Consider the following 14409-nt stretch of genomic DNA (forward strand, 5'->3'; position numbering starts at 1 on the left):
GATTCTTTGTTATTCATGATATTCCGGCGAACACGCCGCTTTCCGTGCTATAGTTGCCGTGACGTCATTAGTCTTCCATTGTATTCGATGACACGCTTCTAAACCGAAACCTCGATATATGGAATTATTGTTGCCTCGTGAGCCGCGACCACGTTCCCGACCCCGAAAAACGCGGAATAAACGAAATAGTTCGTCACGGAATCGCTCGCGAACGCATCCTGTCGCCGCGACAGTGCAAAAAAGTAACAAGCAGACCGTAAATCTTTGCGCAGAACGAACATTTTCTTGGCCGATTCCGACAGAAAGTCCTGTAATCAATTTAACAAAAGCCTTGTAATCTTTCTACTGCTTCTAACGTATATACCGTTCGGGTTGCGCAACTCGGGCAGACCTAAATTAATGAAATTTCTACTTAATTTACAACTTCCTTCTCGCATAGGCACGTTCGCGATGAAATATAATCTCAAAGTTTGTATTTTTACACATTCTTTCCTCGTGGATTGCAATCCATGCACTCGTTTTGTATTCGTACCGTGCACATTTGAAATTATATATCATTTTGACTAACATGTTATTTTATTTTATAATGATTTGAAACGATTATTTGGGCTAATTATGAAGTTAAATTAATATAAAATAATATCATCTAGTTGATTATTATTTTGCGGGTTGTTTTTCGCGAAGAGAGCGTTGTTGTGAAAATTTTATAAAATGATTTATGTCCACGAGTAAAAAGATCAATCATTGCAAAATTAGCGATTGAAATAATCCATCGATGAAATTAATCGAGAATCGTTGATTAAACTTTTTGCACAACTCTGCTTTCAAGGAATTGACATAAAATTGAAATAATGATTTTAGATTTCGTCACAGGCATCTATCGATAAATTTGCAGTGCAGGAGGTTAATAAGAGAATGAAAACTGAAAGGCCATGGGGCGTAGCCCGTAGCGACTCGTCGATACGACGAAACTAGAGGAACGGCCGTCTTAAAACGATTGATACGACTGTAGGAGGAGGAGATACGTACTATGTACTATGTACGTACGCGGAATACGTCGTAGTCCGGGGACGCACACTTGCGCGTGTTTCAAGCGCATCGCGTCATCGATCGCGCTCCTTAAATGAAAGAAGTCTGCGGTTCGATTGCATCTCGCCGGGTGCAGCCTCTCCGAGGAGTACAAGGCGTGGAGAGTCTGCCCGACGCGCCCGAGATCTGTTCCCCGAGCTGCAAATTTTCGCACGACCCTGCGATTTCCTTTTAGCGTGCCGCGAGCTACCACGGGCTCCGCTAAACACGTGAACCTTTCTCGAAACGAAAAACACGTTTCCTTTTCCATTCCCTCCCTCCCTCTGTTCACAGTCGGTATCCGCACGTCAATTTTCACTGGACGATCCTCCCGTCCCGTCTATTGGAACTTCCACGGTGGGTACACGGTTCCAGGAACGATCTTTTAGCAGCGTGGGACAACCGAGGCGCCTCTCGCCCCTCCTACGCCAATGCGTCTTCGAATCTTCGCCGACTCACGGAACCCTCGAGATTATACGGTTTTTTGCGGAACCCTTGCCAAAAGGAATTACCGAGGATTAAATATTTTGGATCTTCGGCTTTTCGCTGCTCGAATCGTGATTCAGATGCGAATTTTTACGTCAGCGTATTCAGTCCGTCGACTACGATGGAATATTAATTTTAGAAGCATTGTCGGAACGCGCGTTCTCCCCGGTATGAAATTTTTTATACAGGGTCCGTCGGTATTTTAACATTAACTCGGGAAATCTCCAAGATTCCCGAGAATATATTTCCAAGACTATCTCGTGTCCCACAATAATACGACATTTTCCGTGCGATAGGTATTTCGATGAATCAGTCATTTAAAGTCTGTCAATGACATCTCGCTTATTTTGACTCGCGATTGTATTCCACGGGCTGACCCTTCTCCAGAAATTTCCATTCGGATCAATAGCCTTGAGGATCTGTCATTGTTTCGACGAACCTCTGAATGGAGTATTGTTGTCTACGTTAAACTGTATTCGGGGCTTATGTATTGCCGTACGCCGAACATGGTCGTATGCCTATACCGAATATTCCTCGACGTCGGTAACGTTTACCTGACAGTTAACCGTTTCTGTTAATTGTTGGAATTATTGAGGCATTTTTGAAACGTGATTTATGAGGTACCAAAACCTATACTGTTGTAAAAATAAAACGTTCCTGATTTGACACAATGAGAAGTTTACTTCGCGTAATAAATGGCAATATAGTAGCAAAACTCTTGACGACAGGAAATCCGAATGATTCTTATCGCTGTTATCCTCGGCATAAAATTATCTTTACGACGGAAAATAAAATTCGTCGGGGTTGGTCCGGAGGTCGCCGCGCCCCTCCACATTCCCGGATAGTTACGCCACTGGTTGGGCCTTGTACACAGGGCCCACATGGAACAGTGAAAAGGATAAGCACAAGAGTCTCGGGTAGCCCGGTCTCCGAGCTCGGCCAACTGATCCGAGCAACGCCTTCGGGTCCAGGTAACCGAAGTATCAATTCTTTTTCGCGAATGTATCCACGACTTGTCAGAATCAGTCGCCGAGGATAAAAGGAGGCCAGATGTTCCTGACTGCCAAAAGCGGGAGACACGGGACGCTAAATGAATTCGTTTCCGTCCTTGCTCTCGCGTTTCAATCGATATCGGGAAAAGCCTAGATGCCAGGCACAATGCATCGACCATATTTCTTCTTTTTCCCTTCTCTGTCCTCTGCTGACAATGAAAACGCGATTCGAATTAAATGTCCGACTATGCTGCGCTATGGAAAACCGAAATTCGATACCGCTTTCGCGAACTTCGAGATTTTTCCAAGAGCTGCTTGGTGAAAGTTTAGTTTTGCGTTGCGGCTGCTTTTAACCTTCGTTGTTGACATTGGCATTGACCTTGCGCGAAGAAGTTGCGCTTACGCGCCGGCCCGAACAATGTTGAATCTTCCAGTAGCAACGAATTTTTTCTACAAGATGTTGAGCCTATTCCCCGGCTGTGTTAGTACGGCCAGATTATTTTGAACCGGGTGCTAATACACGAAGAACGATGCTAATTTGGGAAACCAAGTGAAAAGGTATGGTACCTGCGAAGGAATCCGGAGATAAGGCCGAGGGTGTAGACCCGGTGCGAATGGAACGTTTTAACGTGGGATGGTGAGCAATAGTGGAAGAATAACGGCAATCGATTATATAGCGACGCACAATAACTTTAGGGATTACGTCGATAAGCCCCTCGTCCACCCTAGTCTCGCAGGATTTAGGCAGGATAAAGGCTGGCCCATCGATCGTCTCCATTCCCCACTAGCTTTAACCTCGACGAACTTCCTAGAAACTCAGCGATCTGATTGGTCATCGCCTAAAGGGAAATTTCCAATGAACGTAATCTGCCTACGATATTTAACGAACCATAATCACGAAAGGGGTTCTGCATCTCGTATTATAGCTGTAGCAGTATTTGTAATAACATAATTGATGATTTCAAATAAATTATAGCTAATCTAAGGATCTTTAAATATCCCGAGTCTCTGGCGGCAAATTTGAATTGTTCGTTCTGCAGAAAATGGAAGTTTCATTTGGATCTATCATTCGACACATTAGAAAGATGATATATGTTTAATAGTTTCATTTTTTTTAGTATAGCAATCTTTGACGAATCGAGTATTTGTTAAAAATTATTAGCAATTTGTACATTACCGACTATATTTAGATAATTCTCTATGCAGCCGCTGCCATACGAGGATCGAAGCGACACCTGTCTATCGCGCATGGTGTTGTCTGCTTTTTCTATCATGAAGGCATGAATGAAATGCCGCAAAAGTTTTCCTGTGTAGCATCGATTAAAAGTGCTGTATTAAAACCGCGAATGTTCAAAGTGAGTCGCGAATCAGTGTTCCGTGTACTATGTATTACTTAGACGTTTCTCTGTTAGTACATTCAATCTCTTTTAAGATATTTGTTCTCGCACGCTTAACCTAACCTATAACCCGAGTGCGGTCAATAGTTATAGGTTAATTTAAGAGCAAACGTTTCTTAAGAATATCTAAAAAAATTATTAAATCTGATAAATTCGATACGGGAATTGTTTACAGTCAATCTTTATCGACATTAATGTCTTTAGCTGTTCACCAGCATAAGTATCATTACATTACGAAATAGTTTCTCATTTGCTCTCTCGCTTGTTTTTTCGGAAGTTTACGTAAACGGTTGCGATCCTAATTTTAGTGTTCATCGAACACGCTGAAATTGTTTAGAAGTTCGTCACATATTCGCTCGTTAGTATGTTGTAATGCATGTTGCACTTACGTCATTTTTTTTGTTGTTTTCAGTGAGTTACCAGATTGTCCTAACCGGGAAGTATCTAAAGTATTCTTGAAGAAAAATATCCTGCAATCTGTCAGACAATTGTTCGGAGAAGAAGGAGCCAAGTGTGTCATTGATATTTTAAAGTTTGATCCAAAAGAGTGCAGGTTTGTTTTACGGTGCACGGATGACTGTTATGTACGCCTAAGAGCAGCTCTGTCACTTGCTGAAAGGTACGAAGGGGAGCAATGTATTTATAGAGTTCATCGTGCTACAGCAAATTTGCTATCATTTTCGGTAGATAGCAGAAACTACCAACATTAATTTATAGAGACTCATTTATCTAATATTTAGTGCCTTTTCACTCTGAGGAAACATTGTATATTTTTGTATGATTGTATCTATTGATCAACTATGCCAGTAACTCATAAGGAAGGGAAAGACACTATTATATTCGCATCCAAGGAGGATCATGCAACACCTAGCAAGATAGATCTTCCAGAACCAGAACCAAGTCCAGGTCTGCTCTTGCCAAATGGAGAGATTAACTGGAATTGTCCCTGTCTTGGTGGCATGGCCACTGGACCATGCGGATTGGAGTTCAGGGAAGCCTTTTCATGTTTCCACTACTCAAAAGCCGATCCAAAAGGTTCAGACTGCTATGAAGCATTTAAAACCATGCAAGTATGCATGCAACAATATCCGGCGCTATATGGTAACAAGGACACAAGCATGGACGATTTCGACGAGGATGCGGAAGAGGAACAGGATATCGATGATGCACAAGATAACAGTAAACTCCCAGGCCAGAAGGATCAATTAGAATCGAAAAGGGAAGAGAGATCGGAGCCTTCTAGTACAAAAGTAGATATAGGACGGACTAATGTTCATTGAACAATCGCCATCTCGCTATGAAATTAAACGTCGATGACACAATCACGTTTAATGGCACTTAGAGCAAATTTCTATCGGGACTTAATGGTATATAGGATATCTGTAGTTCACACAATGCATAGGTTGTGTGGAAAAATATGTTTGAACGAAATAAAGTATTCGTAAATATTATTTCGCTAATATCTGCGTTCCTTACCTTTTGCGGAACGAAGTTCGCGATATTGACGACAGGGGCGATGAAATTCACTTTTTCCATTCCTCGTTTGAAAACCAAAATGGACTGTTTCGAGCATGCAATGAATATATTTGAATGTCATATTATGTTTCCCTTAACGGCTGCCTGGATATCTCGCTTTATGTGATAAGAGATAACGAGCAAACAGTTCTCATACTCACGGATCAACCCCCATTTGCGCGCCTACTGACTCATCAATTCCAGATAACTTTTCGTTCGATCTTATAACATCCAAGTTCGAAACGTTAGATTATCTCATGTATGTAATAATAAATTTGGAAACCAATATTGTCGACTTTAAGTCGTCGAAACAGAATTCGGAAACTAAGTATTAACCACTTTCAATTGTTATGAAATTTCGTTTAAACGAATCAATTGTTGATACTTGAAAGACTCTTTAAAATCAATTTGAACATTCACAATTTAAGCACGCAAGATTTATAAAAAATTGAAAATTAGAGAAAAACGACGTAAATATTTCTGAGAAATGAATTCGAACTAAATGCATACAATATATTGGATCAGTAAAACAATTTCATCACTTTGAATATTTTACTTCTTATTGATAATATGAAAATAGATCAAAGAAAAAGATTTTTCTTTTGGAAGGTTCACTTATGATAAAAAGAATCCTCTTTCTGAGATCATATTTTTGGTGATTTTAATTTCATTGACGATCCATTTTTTAACGGAAGTACATATATTTATCATTGCAATAACCAATAATACCGTGACCTTCTTGTGACTTTCAATGTAAAAATCGATTATTCTGAATTAACGAAAAATATAAGCTTGGCAGAAATTTTATATTTATCATAATATTTGCTCCACGAAACTAAAAAGATACTTTACTTTAACATAGTTTCACATTATCAAAAACAAGTAGTTATCAAATTATTTTGTTCACCCTGTATAAGAACGATCTTATATTAACCGAAACGCAAAAGCAGTTCAGATTTGTTGGAGAGTGTTATACCTAAATTTTAGTAAAAATCTTCTATAGTATAGGCTAAAGAGGGGTGAGTGGTCGCTAGCAGTAAATGGATATAACGGGATCGTCGGGGCTGTTTGCGATCCGATTTCTGACACTTGGTATCACACGGTCCGATAGCTGGTTGCTCGAGCTGGTTGACGCCAGGTCCGTTCGATGGCGTTAACTACAAGGAAGATGGGACAAAATCGTCGTGACGTCAATTTCCCTCTCCCGTCCCAACCCATTGGACAGCCGGGATCTCGTGTATGCAAGCTCAGCCACCACTACTACTACCGCGACCACCACCACTAGGCCGCGGTCGTTTACCACCACTACCATTGTAACGAAGCGCACTACCACCACGCTAACCTCTCACCCATCGTCATCGTCATCGCATCGCCATCACACCATGAGTTTGGCGTTCGTCGTGCGTTTCATGCGGATAGTGGCAGGATGCGGTTTCGTTTTGAGATGTTAACAGCGCGAAGTCAGCTAAAATATATCGTCTTCGGTGTGTGTCGCGTGTGAGAAAAGTGTGTTCATCGGTGCGACGATTCCTCGATAACGGCGACAGAGAGAACGTCGAGGCGAGTTCGCGTAAGCAAAGTACAGGCATAGAAAGAGAGCAAGAGAGGGAGGAAGAGAGAGAGAGAGAGACCGCAATAGACAATTAAGATCAAGAGAACCGTCGGGACGATTTCCGTGGCGAATAGTGCACGCTGGATACGTTCCTTGGCAGTGACCGAGAGTGTACTAGGGTGTAGTGTCGTCAAAAACAGAAACAGTGTCTCCAGGATTGCCAGCGTTATCATGGAGCCGCCGAGAAAGGAGAAGAGACACAAGGAGAAAAGAAGGTGAGTGTAGAACGCCGGGAGCAGAAGCTCCGTATGGGACATCGGGCCCCATAGAAACCCCCGGAGAATTTTCTTTTAAGCTTACAATAGTCACGACCTATCACGTTGCTATCGTGGACAAGTGTGTAGATCTTTTGAAATGAATTCAGTGTGTCACGCGTAAACGCGCGCGCGCATGTCACAACGCATGTGTATGCGAAAAGAGTGCGTATTTGACGCAATCGCGTTTCCTCCGATTCTCTCTTTCTTTCTCGCTCCTGTCCGTGTATCTCGTGTTCCTTTCGGTCTCTTTTATTCTTCTTTCTTTTTCTGTTTGTTTTATTTGCTCTTCTCTTTTTTACGTTTGTTCTCCAAGTTTATGTTGGAGAGACAGAGAAACATACAGGAAATATTTGATATAGTTCGTTTCGATCGTGAAAAACACGAGACCATAATTCATTGGTCGATGGATTTGGGCAGCCACGTTAGTATTCGGTAAAACTGGTGGCCACACAAAGGGGTAGGACCGTTGGCCGGGAGACCGACGATTTCTCTTTTCTTCCTTTTAAACAGACCGCCAATCGTTTGGACCCGTACCCACACACATAAACATGCTGTACAGGTCCCGTCATTAATGTTCGACACACATGCCTTCGCGGTACCGACGCGAGCACCTTTGGAATAATTCCATTCTATGGCCAAAGAGCGAGCTCTCGTGACTATCTACTCCGTGGCGGTTCATTTGAACTGTTTAACATTAGAACTAACGACTTCTGGAAGAATTACTTTATATCACTTTATAAAAATATCTATGTTATATTTATTTCAATTTTACGACATTCTCATCAAAGTGAATTGTCCAGTTGCCGCAACGATGGCGTAATTAAACATACATAACTTTCTTTTTATCGATGCAAGAAAAATAGTTCTTGCTTATGCTTTTTACAGGGATAGTTTCCAAATTTTACTACGTGAAGCATCTGTGTCACTGACACAGTGTGTCATGTGTTACCACACTGCTGGTTTGTATGTAAACGTAGATTTTTATGGCCCACTCTTAAGTGCTTCATTTGACGGCAATAACAACGTACAGTTAAATAAATTTTGATTTAATAGTTTATTTCACGTTGGCAGCTTCAAAGATGGGTGTACAACATAATATATTGAGTATCAATTAATTGTATCTTACTGTGAAATTGCTACAAAGTCATAAGAAATCGAAATATTCAAACTCGTTTTCCACCGGGACCGTTATGTTTGGGTTATGTCATTCTTGAAGTAAATCAGCGTTATATCCAAAGAAATACATTGTATAATACCTAATAAAGATAATATAGTTATTTCATAATATTTCAAGTTGGTGTTGAAATTCAGTTCTTACATGTAGTAAATGAGCGAAACGAGTGCGTGCGAGATACTTTGTTTGGATTTGTATGCCGTAATAGCCTGGCACGACGTGGCGAAAACCACGGAAATGAGTACGCGATCTTAACCTTGTTATTGATGTTTTGTTCCTTTTCCGCATGTTCATTGTAAACGCAAATGGGCTCGTTAGAATGGCGCTGTCGGCATTTGCCGCCGTTAGAACCGCGAAAAGAAATACTGTTAGGCGACATAACCTAAAAACCTGTTGAAGTTACCATTCGAAAGCGATTGCTTACGATAGGAATGTATTTCTTAGCTTGGCCAGTGATGACCGGCTTTGAAAGTCGTGCGTGTATGCGGCAGATAAATGTTTCTTTGTCTAACGTAAAAATAGTTCTCGTTCTTTTCTCGGAACCATTGAAATTCAGATAAATCCGGAGCGCACAATCGTCACGCGCTCGTTGTATGTTAATTTCCAGCCGACGGCGCATAATCACAGAAACCAAGCGCCAATGACACGTTAACCGTGTGTCGATGCTTGTCGCGAGGTTTCGTGTTTCTCTTTTTTATGTGTTTGTTGTGAATAAAGTGAATCCCAGAGGACTTACGAGGGGGATACTGTTGTTATGTTTATTAAATAAGATCGAACTCTGTCGGTATTCTTCTGGCGTTGATGCAAACCAGCATGTTTTTAATCGTATCTAGGTTAGTATGTCTGATTCAATTACCATATTTACGTTCATGCAGTTCAGTCTTTCTTTCATCAAATGTGATTGTTGTCTATTTCATTTATGTCTCTGGTAAAACATAACAGAACCACGTGACTTGTTCAGTTCTTTAGTTCCACACGAAGAAGAAATGGTAGATTATGTTCGAACATACTACAAGTTCTTATACATACATAACTGATTTGGTCTTTATTGATAAATGTAAGATTTCGAATTCAATGATTCATAGATTCGAGAATTCAAAGGTCCAAAGACTCCAAATTTTAACGATACAAAAAAAGTGAAAGTTCCGAAGATAAAAAATTTTTCACGCTTAGGAATTGAAGAACACAAAAGTTTCAATATTTACCGGTTCGGTAGTTGGCTGATGAAAATATTCAGTGCTTAAAAATTTCGGAATATTCAAAATCTTAAGACCGTGTATACCAAAGATACCAAAATTTAAACATTGTATTTTCGCTTTGCGAAAACGCCAGCGTGGATCTGGTCCACTTCCCCAGATAAACTTATCGTCGAAACATGTTCCTTTTGCTAAGTATTTTTGGATAGTTTTGTTACCGCGTAAACGTGTCGATTCGGAAACACTGTTCAGGAAAAAGACGCCACAATGTCGTGTAACGGTTACATGATTGACAACGTACCTGCTTGAGAGTAACAACAGTTGTTTGTATCTCGAGGAGAGACCCGTGGAACATTTCTATCACAGTTCGTGTCTGCTTTGAAATATTGTTGCGTTGACTAGCTGTTACGTTAATCTGTAATCACTGTAACCAGAATCCGTGTGTGTACAATACGTACGTACTCTCACGAAGAAAGAGAGAGAGAGAGAGAACTCTCTCTGCTCCGGGCGATGCGTGAACGTGTGTTTCCCTTGCTCACTACAAACACGGTCACACGAACACATGCTTGAATGATTGGCTCGTATAAACGCACACTAATAAATGATCCACTCGTGCACGTCGACTGAATAACGACGCAACAGCCTTCTGGAAACTTTCTTTTCCAAACTACGCCCGTACGGCCATTATCTGCTTGTTTACGGGGTTTCGTGGCTGTGGCCCTAATAGCTTTTCCTGATTGTCCTATCGCGTCCACCGTCGGCGGGTAATGCACCGTGGAATTCCCTTAATGACGGAATTAACTGATACACTGCGATACCTAGTTTTTTATTGTCATCCTGGGTATTGAGTATTCGTTGCCTCAGCGCATTTATTATTTTCTTCTTATTTTTATCCTATATTGACTTTTTGATATTTTGAATACTTCATTCTTTCAATATTTGTAGCTATAAGCTCATGAGGTTATTTGAATTTTTGAAACACAGCATAATTTTTGTATTTAATGAGGTTGTAAATGACAGGTTAGGTGACATATATTTATTTTACCCAATGATTTTGCCTCAGATAAAGTACTACTTTGGGTTGCTTATTTTAGCTTTTAGGTGAGAGGTTGCCATGATGTGATGTTACTGTTTGTTTGTACAGCTAGGTGTTTATTGTAAACACAGGAGGTCATATATTGAATGATGCATCGTAGTATTAGGCTTTTCTCAGTATCCTTAATACACGAAGAACAATCAGACACATCTTTGAATCTTTGCTTAAAGATACGCTGTCTAAGCCTAAACGTTATTACTAATGTATAAAGTTCTAAGACTCTACAGTAGTCTGATATAAACTAGACCTAGCTGATCTGGTTTAATACTGGATAATTCCATTTCCGCGATAAAGCGCCCGCGATATGAACGAATATATCCGTTTCCAATGCAAATGGTTTGCTTAGAATAACTTAACAGTTCTAGGGACCAATCTATTATTAGATAAAAGACGAGACCTGTACAAGATTTTACTTATATGATAAAATATAGGCTACTTAATAGCACTAAATTAGCACCACGTTTACGGAGTACTAAAGAGTTATAAAATTATCGAACGCATATTTATTCAGATTTTCAGCGAGTTTATTGGTAATACATGTTCAATAAGATAAAATTGAATAAATTTAATCGAAATATATATTTATAATTTCAATGTTCGTAAACGATCAAATTTGGCGCGTGTCAAAATAACGCGTTCCATACATCGACTGTTAAAACAGATGCAATTGTAGTAGAACCGTGATTACCCAAGCTAAGCAGACTGATATGAATGTTCTGATAATGGAACAGCTGCTTAGTTACAGCACACGTAATCTTTATTAGTACTTCGATTGTCATGTCAACAGGCAGAATCAAATTAAAATTGCAAAGTTAAATTACATCATATAAAATTATTTTGTCAAGGGTCTTACGTTTTTGTAAATTCCAATAAAATTAAGAAGATATAATAAATTATCGTACAAATTAATTTTCATTCCATCAATTACATATTGGCGACACGGCAGTCAAAGTGTTAATTTATATCTTACAATTTCTATCTTACAACGAACTAATTCTATGTGAAACGTATTTGGATCTACAGTAGAACCATAGCTATTCAAACTAATTACAAGATGGCGAGAGTTCAAATAATAAAACATTTATTTAGATATAGATCTCGATTAAACTCTTATGAATATTTACAATAAATAGCATCGTATTTAGGTCGTTTCAGATTCACCTGGTTACATGCAATTTACTTGCATACGCAATCAAAAGTGGCATACGTTCAGTCGAAGTCGTCGTGTATTCCTTATTGTTGTACGTGGTTGTTCTAACGTTCACCTATGGCCGGGCACATCAGAGGGAGCTTTTTGTAGACCAGTTCTGCTTAGTCATTTACAAGACACGATTCCCGGAATCGAGACAATTAAGCGAAACGACGCGAAACATGTGCGGATATATCTTATCCGCTGACGTATAGCGCCGCTGGTTCTCGATCACTTAACGACTGATTAACAACTTACGATCCGTCCCCTGCAGTTGTCATTGTTGTAATCTTATGGCAGTCTGACAAAATGTTTAAGTTTTTTTTTGGAGGGAAACATGATAACGCTCTGTTGCCCAGTGCCCCCCCCCCCCCCCCCCCCCCCCCCCCCCCCCCCCCCCCCCCCCCCTGCAGAGACAAGACTTCATCCTCGTTCTGCACGTTGCACATACGTAGATCATTACCACATTTATTTCCGTAACGGATACAATTAGTTATGTTCTTTTTAGAATACAACGTAATTTTCTACGTACACTTACATAATCTTGTAGTGCTATAACCGAACAAGATACGGCGATGTATACTATAATTACCGACTCAAATAAAGTAAAGTTTATCAAATACAATTTGTTATTCATTATCAATATCGAATTTCTTTCTTCACGACTATCTTGGTAACGATATACGACCGCCAGTCCAAGCGACTGATTTGCTTATTTTGCTCCTTTTGTATTGATATCTGTAGCCGAGAGCACGTTGCAGTCACAGGGTTAACGTAAGCAATAAATAAGAAATAAATTCTTAACTTTAATGGTGCAAATTTCAGTAAAATGGGAAGTCGAAGTCGAAGATAAAATGAAATGGTAAGACGGTGGGAGTCGTATCGACTTTCTTTGTGCAGTTCACGAAACGGTGATCGTCACGAACGTGACCGATAACCAATCATTCCGTTATACCTCCGATGGACAATGTTCGCGAATCGGTAGAGCATGAGGATTCGTCAGAGGATTTCGAAGAGTCGTCCTTGCCCCCATGCGTCGCGCGAGTCTCGCGTGTCGCCACAAAAATGGCATCAAGGATGCACCGGCGGTGCATTTCAAACATTTATGTGCATCGTTACCTCGCCGCATTTTGTGGACAGCTCCGTTCGGTTTACGTATAGTCAGCATTCCTCGCGATATCTATGTACAGTCACATCAACGTTGCATTATCTTCGCAATTGATTTTTTTCTTGCCTTTAAAAAATACATCTCTGGTAAAGATTCTCTACACATAGAATTTCTATTTTTCTACCTTTTTCTTTGTGGTATTCTTTGCACTTACAGATTCTTCATTTTTCTAAATTTGTTCGTGCAGTATTAAACGAAAGTTAATCAATGATAAAGGTGAATGAATATATCTAGATAAATATCTATCCGAATAAGATTTTATTCGAATAAAAATTTATTCAAATTCATTCAAATAAGAATTTATTCTAATGAAAAGTTTTTCGAACAAGTAGATAGAATAATTTATAATAATTAAAGAATAATGGATACTCGAAAAAAATATTCAACTGAAAAGGACTTATTGGGATAATTATCTTACATAAATATTTATGTATATCAATCAGGAAAAATTGTTTTTTTTTTGTGGATTAGAGACAAATTGCCCGTGTTAGATAATGCAGCGAAATCGCGCAAGTACGCCGAAACATATGTATTTCGCAGCAGTCGACGAAGCCGACGAACCGTGAAAAGGTCTATCTGCAATCTACAGTATGTACATGCAGGATCAAAGCTGTGAATAATCGACCGTATGCAAGCCACTTAACCTTAGCCTGATTATTCATCGCGCATCGGAACGAAATTGTGCTCGAATTGATATTCTTGCGAGTCCTACAAAGTTTCAACGTTTCTCCCTTTCTCCCTCTCTTTCTTCCTTGTCTACGATTCTCTTCCGATCCCATGTTTTCCAACGGTATCGTACGTGATGTTTGCGCAATAAAGACGCATGAGTAACCGAGATAGTTTAGCCGATCAAGGCCGATACTTTTGATGTACGATCGATAGGCACGTGTCAGTTTCTCCATTCTCACGCGTGGCTTATGGATCCTTGCAGCCGGTGGATCATTGTGAAACTTCGAGAGCGTGAAATTCGTCTTTTTCCCCAGCAGCCGTTTCGGCCTGGTCTTCCGGACAAAGGTGCCTCACCTTGGACTACTTGTCGAACCGAAATCTGCCAACGGAAAGCCTTTCGAATCGATACAGATCGATCGCGCAATATTTGACGATCTCGGTCTGAATAAAATCTATAAAGTCGAAGCATCGACATTTAATGGCACGAATGCGTTTGATTGTTCTAGATTAACAACGTTTACTTGCGACTCGTTACAAAACGATCGTAACCGTGATAAGAGTTACTTGCAGTCGTTTCGATAAGGAATTGA

General features: G+C 40.1%; 2 protein-coding genes across 3 annotated transcripts in view; both read left to right on the forward strand.

Moving 5' to 3' along the window:
- Nucleotides 1–3797: 3797 nt before the first annotated feature.
- LOC144468583 (mitochondrial intermembrane space import and assembly protein 40) lies at nt 3798–5410 on the forward strand. Its single transcript, XM_078178159.1, has 3 exons — nt 3798–3901; nt 4356–4562; nt 4684–5410. The coding sequence occupies exon 3, from the start codon at nt 4744–4746 to the stop codon at nt 5221–5223; it is 480 nt and encodes a 159-aa protein (XP_078034285.1). The 5' UTR covers nt 3798–3901; nt 4356–4562; nt 4684–4743; the 3' UTR covers nt 5224–5410.
- A 1375-nt stretch (nt 5411–6785) lies between these two features.
- Sima (HIF-1 transcription factor component sima) overlaps nt 6786–14409 on the forward strand; it is a 95695-nt gene continuing 88071 nt past the window's right edge. For both annotated transcript variants that reach the window (XM_078178388.1, XM_078178389.1), the window contains exon 1: nt 6786–7285. In XM_078178388.1, coding sequence (XP_078034514.1) covers nt 7242–7285 — 44 coding nt within the window. In that variant the 5' untranslated portion in view covers nt 6786–7241. The remainder of the gene's footprint in view (nt 7286–14409) is intronic.

The sequence above is a fragment of the Augochlora pura genome, chromosome 4, assembly GCF_028453695.1.
Source record: "Augochlora pura isolate Apur16 chromosome 4, APUR_v2.2.1, whole genome shotgun sequence".
Lineage (NCBI taxonomy): Eukaryota > Metazoa > Arthropoda > Insecta > Hymenoptera > Halictidae > Augochlora > Augochlora pura.

Bases quoted from the DNA above. Each gene is read 5' to 3' on its own strand.
- LOC144468583 (XM_078178159.1), top strand. From the start codon at position 4,744: ATGCCAGTAACTCATAAGGAAGGGAAAGACACTATTATATTCGCATCC.